The sequence below is a fragment of the Aplosporella prunicola genome, assembly GCF_010093885.1.
Source record: "Aplosporella prunicola CBS 121167 unplaced genomic scaffold K452scaffold_28, whole genome shotgun sequence".
Taxonomy (NCBI): domain Eukaryota; kingdom Fungi; phylum Ascomycota; class Dothideomycetes; order Botryosphaeriales; family Aplosporellaceae; genus Aplosporella; species Aplosporella prunicola.
Window position 1 is genome coordinate 211,517 of NW_022983556.1, and position 16,383 is coordinate 227,899.

At 57.1% G+C, this 16,383-nt stretch overlaps 7 protein-coding genes across 7 annotated transcripts in view; 4 read left to right on the forward strand and 3 right to left on the reverse strand.

The window, feature by feature from the left end:
• The window catches only part of K452DRAFT_329163 (uncharacterized protein), a gene marked incomplete at both ends in the record, with an annotated part of 2,240 nt that extends 1,911 nt beyond the window's left edge, over positions 1-329 (forward strand). The window contains one exon of the mRNA XM_033545040.1: positions 312-329. Within this exon, the coding sequence (XP_033393360.1) occupies positions 312-329 (18 nt within the window). The remainder of the gene's footprint in view (positions 1-311) is intronic.
• A 446-nt stretch (positions 330-775) lies between these two features.
• On the forward strand, positions 776-1,989 carry K452DRAFT_235589 (uncharacterized protein; the record flags this gene model as incomplete). The annotated part of the gene is made up of 3 exons (XM_033537446.1): positions 776-1,057; positions 1,155-1,457; positions 1,546-1,989. 3 exons carry the CDS (start codon positions 776-778, stop codon positions 1,987-1,989), a joined length of 1,029 nt encoding a protein of 342 aa, XP_033393361.1.
• A 2,177-nt stretch (positions 1,990-4,166) lies between these two features.
• Positions 4,167-5,593, forward strand: K452DRAFT_100326 (uncharacterized protein). Its single transcript, XM_033534888.1, has 3 exons — positions 4,167-4,653; positions 4,734-4,958; positions 5,021-5,593. The coding sequence occupies exons 1-3, from the start codon at positions 4,279-4,281 to the stop codon at positions 5,495-5,497; spliced, it is 1,077 nt and encodes a 358-aa protein (XP_033393362.1). The 5' UTR covers positions 4,167-4,278; the 3' UTR covers positions 5,498-5,593.
• An 843-nt stretch (positions 5,594-6,436) lies between these two features.
• Positions 6,437-8,189, forward strand: K452DRAFT_235607 (uncharacterized protein; the record flags this gene model as incomplete). Its single annotated transcript, XM_033537447.1, has 3 exons — positions 6,437-6,600; positions 6,693-7,854; positions 7,920-8,189. 3 exons carry the CDS (start codon positions 6,437-6,439, stop codon positions 8,187-8,189), a joined length of 1,596 nt encoding a protein of 531 aa, XP_033393363.1.
• A 988-nt stretch (positions 8,190-9,177) lies between these two features.
• On the reverse strand, positions 9,178-10,405 carry K452DRAFT_235437 (uncharacterized protein; the record flags this gene model as incomplete). The annotated part of the gene is made up of 3 exons (XM_033537436.1): positions 9,178-9,930; positions 10,017-10,115; positions 10,238-10,405. 3 exons carry the CDS (start codon positions 10,403-10,405, stop codon positions 9,178-9,180), a joined length of 1,020 nt encoding a protein of 339 aa, XP_033393364.1.
• Positions 10,406-10,727: 322 nt separating this feature from the next.
• Positions 10,728-13,153, reverse strand: K452DRAFT_100361 (uncharacterized protein). The gene is made up of 2 exons (XM_033534889.1): positions 13,025-13,153; positions 10,728-12,947 (listed from the first exon to the last, which is right to left on the reverse strand). The coding sequence occupies exon 2, from the start codon at positions 12,851-12,853 to the stop codon at positions 10,964-10,966; it is 1,890 nt and encodes a 629-aa protein (XP_033393365.1). The 5' UTR covers positions 12,854-12,947; positions 13,025-13,153; the 3' UTR covers positions 10,728-10,963.
• A 1,439-nt stretch (positions 13,154-14,592) lies between these two features.
• K452DRAFT_353456 (uncharacterized protein) lies at positions 14,593-16,162 on the reverse strand. The gene is made up of 2 exons (XM_033545828.1): positions 16,095-16,162; positions 14,593-16,043 (listed from the first exon to the last, which is right to left on the reverse strand). The coding sequence occupies exons 1-2, from the start codon at positions 16,148-16,150 to the stop codon at positions 14,741-14,743; spliced, it is 1,359 nt and encodes a 452-aa protein (XP_033393366.1). The 5' UTR covers positions 16,151-16,162; the 3' UTR covers positions 14,593-14,740.
• Between the last annotated feature and the right edge of the window lie 221 nt (positions 16,163-16,383).

The window sequence follows — 16,383 nt, forward strand, 5'->3', positions numbered from 1 at the left end:
GGTGGGAGTGGTGGGAGTGGAGATGGTGATGGCGTTGGCGTTGGCGTTGGCGTTGGGGGAAAGCGGGGGGAGGTGCTTGGGAGGGAGAGGGAGGATGTGGGTGTTGATGTTGGTGTTGGTGCTGGAGTTGGAGAGAGAGATCTGGAGAAGGGTGGGGTCGCTTGATCGCTGCTGCTGCTAAGTTGGTGGAATGTACCCATGCATGATATATATATACCTAGGCAGTTGTTGCACGAGTAAGTGGGTAGGGAGTTTCCATTGCTTAGGTCCTAGTGCGAGGGATAGTGGCTGTACTATACTATACTGCCTAGCTAGGTAGCTGTATTTAAAGCCTCAATGAGATAGGCAGGTTCCTTGTATTTTATGTGTCGTTGTTGATGGTCCTGCTGTGCTGTACTTGCTGTTGGGGTTGGGGTTATGTTGTGTTAGGCGTGGGAGATAAAGATAGAAAAGGAAATAGAAGATAAATATATAAAATAAAGATATAAAAAATAATAATAAAAATAATAAGAGTTATTATACTACCTAACGAGTATTTCAAAGGCGTAGTTTATATAACGAGCATCGCGAAAGAATAGCGGAAAACCGCAGGTAGGAGTGGAAAGAAGGTCGGAGCGGCCTGGCGGGCAGCACCACCAATCGGGCCCGGGCGCCCGCATCTCCAGCAGGCCGGAACAACTCTCGGCCGGCCTATTGCCGCGGCATCAAATCCGTCCATCTACGTACGGCGAGCGTCACGACCTGACGCCCAACCACACACACATACACATACACAATGCCACCACGCCTGAACCTGCTCAGCGCGGCGCCGCGGGCGCTGGCATTCCGCCCGAAGCCCGCGACGCCGCAATGGCGGCTGCCGCTCGTGGCGCGGCGATGCTACTCGGCGGGCGACGACGCCGCGGCCAAAAAACAGACGGATCTGCCCGTGGCGGAGGAGGGGGCCAAGGGCCCGAACACGGAGACGCTGCCGCATGTCAGCGAGGAGGCGAGCGCCATGGCCAAGATACGGGGCGGCGAGGGCCCGGACGTCACGCAGGGCACGCCGGTGGAGGAGGTGCGTTATGCTGTCTTGTGACTGTGATGGTGGTGCAGAAAGATATGGCGGGAGTGAGAAGAGAAGAAAGACGGGCTAATGTGCGCAATTCCAACAGGTCGTCGCCGGTGACAAGGAGGCCGAGAAGAACCTGCCCGAGGTCATGAAGACCAAGAACAAGAAGCCTGCCACTGCCAAGGTGCCCTCGGGCACGCGCGGCTACGCGACCCAGGCCGAGGTGGTGCGCCCGACGATGCTGCAGCAGCCGAACCCGCTGTCGCTCTCGTCGGATGGCCTCAAGTTCGGGCCCGTCGCCTTCCCCATGCCCGCTGAGAACCGTCTCAAGTCGCGGTATGATCCCGTGGTGGACCAGGTCACGAAGCTGCTGATGCAGGACGGAAAGCTGAGCGTGGCGCAGCGGGTGAGTGGGCTCTCTTAAACCGTCGCATCCAGCGCCGTCGTACTGTAGCGGCGGCACCAGCAGCAACACCGGAACTAACACCCCACAGAACATGTCCATAATCCTCAATTATTTGCGCACGGCCTCGCCGCCCGTAATCGACCCGCGGCGGCCGCTGCTCCCCGGCGCGCCCCCACCATCGCACCTCCCGCTCAACCCGGTCCTCTACCTGACGCTGGCCATCGACTCGGTGGCGCCGCTGCTGCGCTTCAAGTCGATCCGCGGCGCGGCGGGCGGCGGTGTCGCGCTGCAGATTCCGACGCCGCTGAGCCTGCGCCAGCGCCGCCGCACCGCCATCATGTGGATTCTGGGCGCGGCCGAGAAGCGCAAGTTCCGCGGCAGCGGCAAGGGCAGCTTCGCGTACAAGGTCGCCGAGGAGCTCGTCGCTGTCGTGCAGGGCTCGAGCGCCGTGTGGGAGCGTCGCAACGGCTTGCATAAGGTGGCGGTGGCGGCAAGAGCGAACTTGAACTACAAGGGCTCCAAGGGAAGGTAAGGGCGCGGGTTGTGGTTATGGGTTTTGCGGATGGAAGGAGGAGTCGAACGAAAATGATGGGTTGGGGGCTTGGGCTTGGTTGCTTCTGCTCGCGCTGAGAGAGTGCGCGTCCGGCATACTACTTACTCTCTTTCTTTTTCTTTTAGCCATTGGCTTTTTCCGAGTTGTCGTCGCTTGATGGCACATACACGGGTTTCTGACCTTTCAGATCGCTATCTGTACATATACATGCGCTCATAGACGCGCACGAAAAGCGCAGAAAAAACGACGACGGCAAAATGCAGAGCAAGACATGGCAAAGCGAATAGGGTATGGGAGTTGCACGCACGCTTTTTGTATTTTTATTCTATCTTGCTTGTCTTTGGATCAAGCGGTCTGACTGAGCTGTGCTGTACGTGGTGATTGCCCGGTTTGTGAGTGCTATGTGAGTGCGGAGGTAATGGAGAACAAGCCAGGGAAGGAGGGGTAGTTATTTGATGGGGACGCGAGATACGAATATTCCGAACAAGGAAGGCTATGTGATAGTTAGTCACTTCAACCATGACAGAGTAGCAGCAGGTGGTAGTAGGCCTGTGAGGGAACACTTCAGGGAACGACAGTCTACTTAGTCTCCCTACAACAACGGCGTGTGAGCAGCACGAGAATGCAAAGCAGCGAGATCAACGATCAACAACCGTGGCAGTGAGAAAAAAAAAGTGTATTACAAACAACGCAGGCACCTACCTACCGTGCCTACGTGTACAACAGCTGGCCACTGCACACACACACACACACACAGGCAAATATTCTCCGAGTTGCGAGCAGCGAATGCAGGGACCCGCACATCACATTGCACGCAGCGAGAGATGTGGTACCGGGGCATGAGATAAGCATATTCGGGGACAAACGGTTTCGAAACGAGCCACGCTTGCACCGAGTTGGAGCGTTCGCGACGGGAAAAGGCGGCACAGGGCTTCGTCGTATGATGTATGTCTCCAGAGCAAATCTCCAGTCTCCAGAATCCGGGCAGAGAAGGGTCCAGTCGAGCGAGCCTCGCTTCTATCCCCCCCCCCCCCAACGTCCTATCTCGCTTCACCGCATGGACGTCTCTTCCAAGTTCCGACGACGTACGTCGACATCGCCACACTGCTATGCACGCAAGCGCGCAAGCACGCAAGCACGCTTCGCTTCTGCCCCGATTGGGTCGCGCGTGTGGCGGTGGAGGCGGAAAAGTGGTACTCTGGCGCAGGCAGGCAGGTTGGCCGGAGCAGGACCTCTCTCTCCTCCGCCTGGCTGCTCTCACCGAAGAATACACGTACGCGATGCAGGGGACAGCTACACGTGGAGCCGGGCAGTGCACCGCCCTGCGCCATTGTGCAATGGCGTTGTTGCCGTGCTCGGCTGCCAGCGCGGTATATCCTGTTGTCAGTTGTTTGTTTATTTTTATTTTATTTTTTTTTTTAATTTTTTTTTATTTTTATTTTTTTTTATTTTATTTTTATTTTTATTTTTTAATTTTTTTTTTTAATTTTTTTTTTTTTATCTTTTTTGAGAAGACCTAATCAGCTGGATAAAGCACCAACGGCAATTGCGTGACGCCGCGCGCGCGCATCGACACAGCCTATGACTGTAAATGGGGGAAAATCGGCGCCGAGAATCGCGATAGCTTGATAGCAGCCACGAAAGTGCTTGAGAGGAGACGTTTTGGATAGGCGGCTACGGGAGGCGTCGGAGGCGTGGTGACGTCGGGCGGGCGTCGATCCGGCATGGCAGCCGGATGTTGGATGGGATTTCGAAAGAATAGCATCATCACCGGCGGCGGGAAATATGTGGGGGGCGCCGTGCGGCCAGAAGCTTGATTTTCAAAGGGCAGCGCGTGGGATTTTCGCCATCCCTGTCTTTGGGGCTGGCGCGCCGTGTTCGCGAGCGAGCGACGATGGTGCTTGCCTGAGGCCGCGACCGAGACTGATGACGTCGCCGCCCCGGGAGCTATGGCCTCCCCGCCCTGCCCTGTCTGGCCCTTCTCCGCTTCTTGCTTCTAGTGTTGCTGCGTCCATTGAAACACGCGGCCGAGATACTGAGTGAGCAGTAGGTTACGTCAAGCTGCCGTCGTGACGCCCTGTTGCTGGCTGCCTTCCACCGCAGCTGCTCCCATCGTCCTCTCTCCTCCACGAACACCTACCTACATCCAAACAATTCTTTCTACTTGCAATCAATACCCACCGTCGCCAGCCTGATTGGACGACTCCTACTACTCACCTTTAACTCTTCGTTTGATTATTCACGACTTACGCCTTACCTCCTAATACCATGATGCTGCGAACCCCAGCTGCCCGCGCCGCCATGCGCTCGCTCTCGGCTGTCAGCGCCCAGCACATGCGGACACCCTTCAATGCCGCCTCCGGCAAGGCGCCCGTCGCCTCGCATCTCTGCACCTTGGGTGCGAGGCGGCCGCAGGTCCCCGCGAGCCCCCTCGCCGCGGCCGTCGCGCGGCAGACCCGGTGCGCATCGACGCAATGGGACAAGCCGAACGTCGAGGAGGAAAAGGAGCTTCAGAAGAAGCCGCTCAAGGCTGAGCCCGAGCTCGTGTCGTCGTCGTCGACCACACACCCGGTGTTTAGCGAGGTTGGGGCTGGCGGTGCGGAGCCGGGCCCCGACATGATGAAGGGAATCAGACAGGATGTGGTGAGTTCAGCGAGGCAGCCGTGCTGGCGTGGGGAAAGGGAGGCGACTATTCTTAGAAGAGACGCTGACAGCGCAACTAGGGCACCATCAAGGACACGTTCGCGTTGAACAACGTTCCGCGCCAAGCCTACGTGCTGGGTCTGTCGGGCGTCCTTCCGTACCTCGGAACGTCGCTGTCGACGGTCTATTGCTCCTGGGAAATCAACCACGCCGCGGCCAACGGGGTGGGCCAGTTCATGAGTCCGGAGACGGCGGAGTATCTCCTGCACGTGCTCGAGCCCCTGCAGGTCGGTTACGGCGCAGTGGTAAGTTGCACCCTTCTCCTTTACTCGGGACCGAGAGAGACGTACTGATGCCCGATATTCAGATCATCTCGTTCTTGGGTGCGATCCATTGGGGTCTGGAATGGGCGGGGTACGGCGGCTACCAGGGCTACAAGCGCTATGCCATCGGGGTCGCGGCGCCCGCGGTCGCGTGGCCTACGATCCTCCTACCTGTGGAATACGCGCTCATTTCGCAGTTCCTCGCATTTAACTTCCTGTACTATGCGGACACGCGGGCGACGCGGCGCGGCTGGACCCCTCCGTGGTACGGCGTGTACCGGTTCGTGCTCACCTTCATCGTGGGCGCGAGCATCGTCGTGAGCCTGATCGGCAGGGGTCAGATTGTGGAGAACGTCGGCAAGCTGCCAAACGCCGTGGACCGTGCAATGGAGTTGCATGAGGGCGCCGAGGCGGCGCTGGAGGAGGAAGAGGAGGCGCGTCGGGCAGCGATAGTGCAACGCGACGAGGGCAAGAAGACGGCCATTCCCGGCGGGGACCCCGAGATCAAGTCGGGCTTGTAGAGTAAGGGTGTAAGCAATTGTTGGGGAGAGTGGGGGTTGCGAAGGTTCTAGGCCTTTCGGCGAGTACAACACCACGACGGGGGGGGTATCGTGAGCACGTGCGCGGGCGCAATGAAGAGTGGGCGAGATTGCGAAGGCCCAGGACTCGGGAGGAATCCGGGGGCGCTGCGGCGCATTGTTTCTTTTTTTTGATGCGGCGTCGATGTGGAAAGGATGGAAGGGGGCCCCAGCTCGGCGAAATTTCTAGTTACGACATGAAGAAGATTTCCATCGACAAGGACCCATATTTCGTCCGCATGCTTGGTTTTTTATGGGGACGCGGAGACAGGATCGTCGGCAAACCTGCCGCGCGGATCGAGCAATCGCCCGCATTGTGATATCAGACGCCTGGAGAGCGCCCGCCCCGCCCTCAGCCTGCCCCGCGCCCCGAAAAAATCCCAACCAGCAACCTTCATCATAGCTGAGCCGCGACCGCTGGGCTGACGACAGCGCCTGCCACGCGCCAGCGATGCGCGCGCCGCCTGTCTTCTTGGGAAGGGGCTGAGGTGAACAAAAAGGGCCCCGAAGCCTCGTCGAGAGTCTTCTCTTCTCTTCTCCATCTTACCACTCTATATACCCCAACGCCTTAGGTACTTCTTTCCTCATTCTCCCGGCGCATTTTTCCGTGTCGCACACCCTCCAAGACCCTCCCAAGACCCATCGCCGCGCCTCGCCCGGAGTAATTCTGTCCTCGCCGCTATACAAGTGCCCTGCGCCCCTCACTCTGCTGTTGCGCCAGAGTCCTCTGTCCCTCCATACCCTTAGACACCACCTCCTCTCCCTCTACTAGCCACAATGGCCACTGCGCAATTCAGCGAAAACGACCTGCCTACCGGCAGCCCCCAGGCGAACCCGCCCATGGAGAGCGCCGGCTCCGAGATCAAGGCCCGTCGCGGCAGCATGCGCCTACCGCGCAGCGAAAGCTACGAGAAGCGCATGGAGAAGTTCTTCATTGGTTCCATTGACCAGGGTACCACGTCGACGCGTTTCCTGATCTTCGACGGCACCGGCACCCCCGTCGCCTCGCATCAGATTGAGTTTACGCAGAAGTACCCCGAGTCTGGGTAAGTAGCAGATCACTCCCGAGTTTTGCCGGCATCGCCGCCACCCTGGTTTTTTATTTTTTCGCTTGGCTGACGTATTTTGCGCTGCACAGTTGGCACGAGCACGACCCGTGGGAGCTCGTTCAGTCGGTCTACGACTGCATCGAGGCCGCGACGAAGAAGTTCACCGACCTGGGCCATAAGACAAGCGACATCAAGGCCATCGGCATCACCAACCAGCGTGAAACGGCGCTTGTGTGGGATTCCGAGACCGGCCAGCCCCTCCACAATGCCATCGCCTGGCCCGATACTCGTATCAAGAGTCTGGTGCGTGAGTTCCGCCACAAGGATGGCGCCGATGAGCTGCCCGAGCTTTGCGGTCTGCCCCTCTCGACCTACCCCTCGGCCATGAAGCTCGTCTGGCTGTTGCGGCACGTGCCCGAGGTCAAGAAGGCCTACGATGAGGGCAGGCTCATGTTTGGCACTCCCGACACCTGGCTGCTGTACAACCTGAACGGCGGCACGGAGAAGAATGTCTTCGTGACCGACGCGACCAATGCCTCGCGTACCATGTTCATGAACTTGCGCACTGTCCAGTATGACGATGGCCTGCTCAACTTCTTCGGCATTGACAAGAACAAGATCAAGCTGCCCAAGATTGTGCCCTCGTCGTGCGCGACTTCGTTCGGTGCCATCAACAAGGGCCCGCTCAAGGGCATCAAGATCGCGGGCTGTCTGGGTGACCAGTCGGCCGCCTTGGTCGGACAGCAGGGCTTCGCTCCTGGCAACGCGAAGAACACCTACGGTACCGGTTGCTTCATGTTGTACAACGTGGGCACCGAGCCCGTCATTTCGACGCACGGTCTGCTGTCGACGATCGCGTACGACTTTGGCGGCAAGCGGAAGCCGGTGTACGCGCTGGAAGGTTCCGTTGCCGTGGCTGGTTCGGGTGTCAAGTTCCTGATGAACAACATGGGCTTCATCCGCGACAGCGACAAGGTCGGCGAGCTGGCGTCGAGCGTCGAGAACAACGGCGGCACCGTCTTCGTTACTGCCTTCTCTGGTCTGTTCGCGCCGTACTGGATTGATGATGCCAAGGGTACCATCTTCGGTATCACGCAGCACACGCAGCGTGGCCACATTGCCCGTGCCACGCTCGAGGCCACTTGCTTCCAGACCAAGGCCATCCTCGATGCCATGGAGAAGGATAGCGGTCACGCCCTCGCTGAGTTGGCTGTTGACGGTGGTATGAGTAAATCGGATCTTTGCATGCAGGTAAGCATTTCCCATACCAACAACAACATCAACCTAAAGCAACAAAACACTAACATATAATCCAGACGCAAGCCAACATCATCGGCATCCCGGTCAACCGCCCCTCGATGCGTGAAACAACGTCTCTGGGCGCGGCCATCGCGGCAGGCTTCGCCGTGGACATCTGGAAGGAGTTCGACGAGCTCAAGGACATCAACCAGAAGGACCGCGTCATCTTCGAGCCGAACATCACGGAGGAGGAGAGCCAGAAGATGTTCCGCAAGTGGACTCGGGCGGTCGAGATGTGCCGCGGCTGGTTGGATGTGGGCGAGGAGGATGAGGAGGAGGAGAGCTAGACGGCTCGTCTCCCTCAGCCTTCTTTCCCGCCTTCGACCTCTTTCGGTCTTCTTCTTCTTCTTCTTCTTCTTCTTCTTCTTCTTCTTCTTCTTCCTCTTCTGAAATCTTCGTGCTGATGATGACGGATACGACGGCTTTGTTGCCTAGTTGCTTTTTTCTTCCGCTTTTGGGACCGACCATTTCTTATCTTTTCGTGGTGTTTTTTTCCCTGCTGCATTGGTTTGGCTGCGTTGCGTTGCGTTGCGTGTTTCTTTATTTGCTTTTGCTTGCTTGCTTGCCTGGCATTTGCGTTGCGCGATACCTCTGATGGCTCTCTCTTGGATAGGATAGGCAGGCGCGCTGGGTCGTCTGTCTGAGATGATGGATGGTTGGTTGGGTAGATAGAGATGAGATGGGAGTAGATTACTTATGTGCTAAGGTGGGGTGGGTGGGGTGTTGGTAGAGATGCGTATAATGTATGCTGTTGATGGATTTGGCTTGGCTTGGCTTGGTTTGTGTTTGACTTGTGTTTGATTTGCTGTGAGTGTTGCCTATTACTTATCACTGCTTCTCTAGATTGTCATGACTTAAGTTGTTGGTTGGTTGGTTAGTTCCTCTTCTTTTCTCTTCTCTTCTTTGAGTCCGTCATTCACTCCTCTCATCCCAGCGCCTACGTGCTGCTGTCCTTCTACCCCCGTATGGTACTATACTAGGTACATACACTCCCATGTCACGCCACAGGCACGGCCAGCTAAAATGTACAACGAACTACCTAGCTAGCTGATCCTGTTTATTTGTTTCTTCATTTGTGTTTGTTGTCTGCAATGCAATGTAATGCAATGCTGAGGCTATGATTGATTATTCTCATTGTATGCGTACATGCGTACATGCATACTTATATTTACACATACCCCATCCAGACAGGCAGGCAGCCGACCGCATCCGTCTCACTCATACACACACACACACACGCATGTACACATCAGCAACGAGCTCAGCAACGAGCGCTCAGCCGCGCACGCCACCAAACTGCCCAGCCAACAACCCGCCCAATGTGCCTCGCCGCCTTGCCTCTGCATCCACTCCCCCACGCCCACCCGCCCCCGCGCCCCCACCGGCCCCCGCATCCGCCACCGCCGACGACGTGCCCGTCCCCGTCCCCGCTGCTGCTTCGCGCTCCATCCGCCGCCGCAGGGTATCGAACTCCTGCCTGCCGGCGCCGGCGCCCGCATCTCCCACTCCCGTCGCAGCGCCGCCCCTGCTGCTGCTGCTGGTGGTGGTGGTGTTGGGGGCACTGGCCTCGCCGACCACCCACCCCGGCACCCGCCACGTGCTGCTGCCTAGCGGCAGCATGTCGTTGCGCCAGGCGTAGCCGACGGCCCAGCCGATGGCAGCGGAGAGAAGGGAGCCTGGGAGGGCGGAGAGGGCGAGCTGGGCTGGGAGGAGGTAGGACAGGGTTTTGGAGGTTAGGAGGAGGGTTGTTGTGCCTGTGCCAGCATTGCCGGAGCCACCGCCGCTGCCGCTGCTGCTGCTGCTGCTGTTGTTGTTGGTGGTGGTGTTGGCGCGCGGCGCAGAGCTCGCGAGCCGGTACTTGTACGTGTGCGGCACGGCGGCGTGGAACTGCGCGAGCAGGGCGAAGAGAAGGGGCGTCGGGCCTGCGGGGAGGTAGTTTGCGTGGTTGAAGGTGAGGGGGCGGACGATGAGGGCGAGGAGGAGCGGCGGCAGCAGCGTCGTGTATGGGAGCGTCGAGACGATGAAGGACTGTTTGCGCGCGCGTGTCAGCCAGCTCTCTCATACCATACATAAAATGGCTACTGCGGTTGCTGGTTCGAAATGCGGCGACTTACGGCGAACTTTCGCGACCCCCACATCCGCTCTATCACTCGCAGTTGGTAGAACGTCATTGCTGCGAACAACACCTCTGTCGAATTCGCGAAGCAGAACTGCTTGCAGCACCATTAGCATCCATTGTCCCTCGTGCCCGAGCCTGGCTGCGCTCGTCTCGCCTCCTCCTCCGCCCCTCCCCTCGCAATGCTCTCATCCCGCAACCCCCCCTCAGCGTACGTACCTGCCAGGTAAGGATCCGCCACCACTGCCCATACTCCCAGAGATGCGGCACAATCTTCACATACAACAGGTACTGCACGTCGACCACGCTGGCCACGAACGCCGTTATGACCGTGTACGCGACGAGCAGCTTCGTGACGGGCGTGTTGGTGAAGCCGGAGGTGAGCATGCTGGCTGCTACGCGCTCGGCATTGCCTGCGCGCCGGACGAGGAGGGGGTGCGAGGGAAAATGGTATGCCGTCGTTTCTTTCGGGCCCGGCTTCTGGCAAGAGTCTGTGTGCAATCGGGCGGAAGGTATGCTGTATGCTGTATGTAGCTCTTGTTAGTTCCGGAGAGAGCTACGTAGCTGTTTTGGCTGAGATCGGCGCCGAACGATCGGCGTGTCGGCCTCATGCACGTGAAAGAGCATCGCGCTATTCCGTGACGAAACCCAATAACCAGCGCGGCTTTCTGAAAAATCATACTCAGGTAGGCACTTTTTCTTCTGTAAATCGAAAAGAATAAGAAGCATAGCAATCATTAAACTATCTTGTCCTAATTAGAAGCATGACTTTTGAGCCTCCGTGCCCCGTGCCTACACAAAATTCCAGCAAACCAATGCAAACCGTTATACCCATTTCCCCAGGGTATCGAAGAAACAAAACACCCTGTAGCCAGCAATCACCCCGAAGAAACCGAGGTCTTGTCCTCATCATCACACGACCCAAAGAAGTACACCATCCCTTCATCACCGCGGAAGCTCCAGCACACCGTCATCATTAAAGCACATGTCCCTTCCCCTTACCCAATGCGGCTTGCTCGTACCAGGCCAGTTTGGATAATGACCCGGACGGTACTCGGTGGGGACAGGGGACGTTTCTGCCTCCAACAACCGCGGAGTCAATGGCTCTATGAGCTCCGTGTCCATACTAGACCGCTTGACAGTCGTGGTCGCAGTCAAATCTTCGTTCTCCTCTTCCGATTCGACGCTCTCGGGCCCAGCAACGCTCTCTGTCTCGGCTTCGTAATCGCTTGTCTGGAACACTTCCCAGGAAGAAAGGCCCGTCGTCGCGCGAGACGAGGTCCTAGCGTTGTCCGCAGAGGAAGTGGAGAGTGCGTGCAGGAAATTCGCCGTTTCTGTGTTGGGAGACTTGACTTCCTGTACCGCGGGCGCTACTACAGTCTGAAGTTTCTGGCTGGTTTCCATTGCCTCGCCCTTGAGGTACAGACAACGAAGGCCTCGCCCCCTACTGCTATCGGACGCGACGGACGTCCGGCTAGCTTGGGGAGTGTCAGACAACCGACGTACCGTCTGGTTACTGGGGCGCCGCATGCTGTTGAATCCCGAAGCGAGGGATGCGGAACTGCCAGGATGAGGCTCCATCATTTGATTGCTGGGACGCCGTGTCCTGACAAACCCTGAAGCTAACGAGGCTGAACTGCCACGACGAGGCCCCGTCATATTGCTGACCGTTGGGTTGCTGACAATGCGCATGGGTTGGTGAGGCCTGGGCGGAAGCGGATGCTCCGGACTACCGTCAAAGAACATGTTACTGGATGAGTCGTCCCGAACCGAAACTTTCTTGCGTAATACATTCAAACGATCAGCATCAGCAGAGATGGTTCGAGACAGCCTGTTGACGTGACGACTAATGGGGCTCGCAAACTCGGATGAGGAACGAGTCCTGGAACGTTGGATGGGAAGTCTCTCATCAGCCGCGTGCGCTGTGACGTGGGAGGTAGGCGGTCTACTGGGATCGTCGGATAACATTGCAATGGATGCATTGTCAGGCTCGTTGCTAAAGTATGTGGAGTCTTGGGATCCGCCGTGATAGACATTGGACTTGCATCTTGCCACCTCTTCTTCCAAAGGCTTGACCTTTTTCTCTAGGTCCAAGATCATATCCAACGCCTCTCGGAGAGCTTCATTGGCATCCTTGACAGCGGTTTCGCGTTGTTCCACTTCGGCAAGCAGCTTGCCGTTAACCTCATTCGCCGCTCTCAGGTTGCGCTTGTATTGGTTGGATGCCGTTTGAAGATCCTCAACCTCATTTCGAAGCTTGGAATTCTCATCATTGAGGGCGTCAATTTTCTCTTCGAGCTTGGGGATGGCCGCTAAGCTATCTTCTGCCTGAGCCAGTCCTTCCTGCAGTTTTCTGCTCTTCTCTTCCATGAGGCAGAGGCGAAGTTTGAAGTCCCAGTTCTCCTTGCGCAGTTTGTCCATGTCTGCTTGAACATCCTTTGATCCCATTCTAAGGTCATTGGGTGTCTTAGATGGTGTGTTACCGCGCTGTTGGATGCTGGCGCTGCGCATGGCTCGCGTCAGTCGGGTGCGGCGGCGACGCTGATGGTCATCATCCCCCTCCGATTCGAAAATGTAGTCATCCAATCCTATGGACGAGACCTGGGGAGCTGACTGAGTGACGTCAGACTGGTCGGGGATGCCTTCTCGGCGTTCGCGCAACATCTGGCGCAGCTTTTCGGACTTCGGCTCGGACATTGTTGAGGAAGGTGTCGTGACAAAGGGATAGCCTTGTAGTTGGTGGTTTGGAGTTTGTGGCTGGTCGGACGAATGGGAGGATACAGCGCGTGGAGTGCGATAGGCGTCGCTGAACGACCGCACGGGATTTCGGTCCATGCTGAAAGATGCAACGCGCAAAGGTTGGGAGAGAGGGAGAGAGAGAGAAGGTGGTGGGGAGGACAAGGTGAAGACGCGCTGTCTCGGTTCAAGTCTGTTCGGTGAGTTAGCCAGGAAGCAGGTACAGAGCGCATGAGCTGCGGCCACGGGTGCGGGCTTGGTTCGACATACCGAGTATGCAGGGGTATCACAGAACAGGAAGGAAGAGGGCAAGGAAGAGAAAGACACGTGCCGGCTCAAGCACTTGCATGCTGAGTGCTCGAGTAGGGAACGTGGAGGAGAATCGGTGGGGTCGCGGTAGGTACAGTGACGAGGTGCAGCGGCGGCAGGGCGGCGAATAGCAACCGGAGAAACGAGGAATGCAGCGACGCCACTCGCAGCTAGAAGCAGGGTGGAAAGTCGCTCGCGAGCACCTCGGATGGCTTGGTGGGCTCCATTCTGCCAAACCTTTTGTGAGGATGGGCAGCAGCAGCAGCAGCAGCAGACAGGTGGACAAGAAATAATATAAAGAGACGAGACAAAGATGAATGCGTGTTGGATGCGTCTCAACGTGGCCAGCTTATGTTTGTCTCTGGACAGTCAGGACGGACGGGGCGCCTGGAATATAATCTTGCAGAGAGGATACAGGGAAAAAAAAAATATTGGACCCGAGACACGACGCGCTTTTCTTAGCTGGCAGTCGGCCCCTAATCCGGCGTCTCCGCAAATTCAGAAAGGTCAGCAACGGGGGTGGGATCGCCCGCTGGCGGCACGGCGCGACCAATTCTTCGGGGCTCCCTTGTCCTTCCCCACCGTGTCTGGACTTGCTAGATCGCCCTCTAGCCCGGGTGCGTCCACACAAGGTTACCGGGTCCCACGCGGATCCACGATTCCAGGCGCGGCGGCTGCGCGTCCGTTGGACCGCTTGCTAGCTGCATCCACGCCCAACGTCGCCGGGAGCAGCACTGCCCTCCTTCCCTGCAGACTTCTACGCTCTGGACTGCTCCTTGTCCAACTTGTCCACACCAAAATGTGGAATGATTAGGTCCAGGAGTGATACACGCCATAGTGATCGCAATTTTCCCCTCAACCCCACAACCCTTCGCCGAAGGAATACGAACCTCCTGTCCTCCCCTCGCACACCCCTCCTTCATCCGAAAACTTCTCGGATTCCCCTCTCTCTGCCCCCTGCCATCATTGTTGGCGATGAAGGGACCATTCTGTGCACGCCCTACCGCTATCGGAATGCCACTCCATGCTCTCTCGCTCCACGTTCTTCTCCCTGCACCCCCGGCACGCGATAAGAGGCAGCTTGCCGATTCGTATGTAAGTCCCTAGGAGTATGCAGCCCCCGCCTGCACCCGGAACCGCCAGGCGGGAAGGGTCCACCACGTAGCTCACACAGTCAGCACTACACAAGTAATCTGCCCCTTTCTTTATTTTCACCCCTCCAATATCTCGTCCCTAGTTTCCGAAGGATCCCGCTGTGTGTTGGATGCAGATGATTAGCTTGCGGTGAGACACTGCTCGGAGCAACGTGGAAGTTTCGGTGTGGATGCTCTAGCGGTCGATGACTGTTGCAAAGATTGGCAACAAGTTTGCTCAAAAGCTGAACTCAGCCTCTGTTTGCGTAGTACCCGATTTTGTCAAAGATGTACGACCTTGATGCAGTACTACCATCGTGAGACCACGAGCAACGCCGGCTCAAGTGTATTCTTCTTGGGATGAAGTTGAGATACTGTACCAATCCACTCATGCATACCGCTTCAATGAGTCAAATTGATCTGTTTCTAGCACTTATACATACAAATTTATTATACATAGCATTCAATAAAGTCTAGTTTCTATTAGCATCGCATTACCTTATCCGGGCTTGTATATTGGCCTTGTCAGTCCACCGCATGTACCTCACGCCTGTCTTCCTACTCTGTTCTCCCACTGCACCCTTAGATCCTCCATCTCTTTCCAGCAGTGCCTTCCCATCTCCTCAAACTCCTCCCTATCGCCTTCCTTCAGGTCTTTGGCACCCTTTCTCCTACCCTTCCTGCCCTTCGCATCACCCACAACGCCACCAAAGCCCCATCCCTCAACCTCAGTCCTCAAAACCCTTTCATGGCCTGCCCAATCCGTCGAACTGCCCCATTTCCCCTTGCCGTCTCTCTGTTCTGCGTCATCAAGAGTGGACTGTTCAGCGAGCGCGAGCCAGACAGGAGCAACGGCCGCAGGATATGGCCGGACGGGATGCCAGGGCGAGCCTAGCCAGCGTGCAACATATGCTGCAAACATCCAGAGATAGGTCATCAACCAGGGGAAAGGAAGAGGAAAGATGCCGGTGCTGACAATGCCGGGATGCGAAAGATACATGCGGGGAAGAGCATCTGCGATCTCTTCTTCCGCTTCCTTCTTCTCTTGCTCCTTGTTCTGGAAATACGGTGATGTCCAAGGCCGGGTAGACGGCAAATCACAAGTCAACGCCAGAAGATCGGTCAGACGTTTCGAAGATTCGTACGGCACTAAGCTGGCCAGGCCCTGGAAATCGGAGAGTGAGAAATCCGACTCGTAAGCCTCAAGGCTGGATATCCAGATCAGACGCCCACTGTTCGGCCGAGCGGCTGAGAGGAGGGGCGCACAGTAGTGGCCAAGAAGATAGTGGCCAAAGGTGTTGGCGCAGAACACCTGTCCGAGGGGTGGTTCGTCGGATTTAGGCTGTACTGATGCCGTGCCATTGGCACTACCATTGGCACTACCATTGCTGACGGCATGCCCTTGAGGCTCAGCGAGCAGCCCGACAGTCGCTTTTTTCACGCCGATTGGCCAGGTGTTGGCATTCACCCAGTCCGTCAACATGCTGTAGACTGCCCAGGGCCAGTTGACGCCCGTCCAACCACCCATGCCCGCGTTGAAAATCATAGCATCAATCTTCGAAATATTGTTTCGTAGCCTTGTGCTGCATTGTTGCACCGAGACAATGGATGTCAGGTCAAGGATTTCCGTCTGGAAACGAACCCGCCTTGCGAACAGCATGCTGATTCCGGGCACACTCTTCTCGGCCTTGAGAGAGGCTTTGCGGAGGTGCGCCTCCAATTGCTTGACGGTCTCATCGCCCTTGCGCTTGCTTCGCGTCGTAGGGATCAAGACGAGGGTCTGGGACTGCGGGCGGGTTTGGAGGAATTCATCGATGAGGCGGCAACAAATCGCGAAGCCTATGCCACTGCGTAAGCGCGTTAGTGATTATTTTGAGCAACTCCGGGGGCGTGCTTACCTGTTGGCTCCGGTCACGACCACGTAAAAGGCGTTGTCGCTTGAGTGGTCGGTCATCGTTGCTGGACGCGGTAGGAATCTATGGACCCTTGAAGGGGGAAGCCGCGATTTGGAGATCCGCTTAGCGCGTCCCGTCCGTCGCGGGCCTCGACCATCACGACATCTCTTCCTTCAATGCCCACACTTGCTTCGCTCAGTCCCTCGCGCCAATCAGACTGCACATGCGACCAAACTACGTCCCTGAACGCATCCGCGACGTTATTGGAAATGTCAATGAGGAACATTCAACT

Excerpts from the sequence above, each read along its gene's own strand:
- K452DRAFT_353456 (XM_033545828.1), bottom strand. The coding sequence starts at position 16,150 with ATGACCGACCACTCAAGCGACAACGCCTTTTACGTGGTCGTGACCGGA. Across the intron at positions 16,044-16,094 it reads GTCGTGACCGGAGCCAACAG|TGGCATAGGCTTCGCGATTT; the intron begins GTAAGCACGCCC and ends GCGCTTACGCAG.
- K452DRAFT_100326 (XM_033534888.1), top strand. The coding sequence starts at position 4,279 with ATGATGCTGCGAACCCCAGCTGCCCGCGCCGCCATGCGCTCGCTCTCG. Across the intron at positions 4,654-4,733 it reads AGGGAATCAGACAGGATGTG|GGCACCATCAAGGACACGTT; the intron begins GTGAGTTCAGCG and ends CAGCGCAACTAG. Across the intron at positions 4,959-5,020 it reads AGGTCGGTTACGGCGCAGTG|ATCATCTCGTTCTTGGGTGC; the intron begins GTAAGTTGCACC and ends CCCGATATTCAG.
- K452DRAFT_100361 (XM_033534889.1), bottom strand. The coding sequence starts at position 12,853 with ATGGACCGAAATCCCGTGCGGTCGTTCAGCGACGCCTATCGCACTCCA.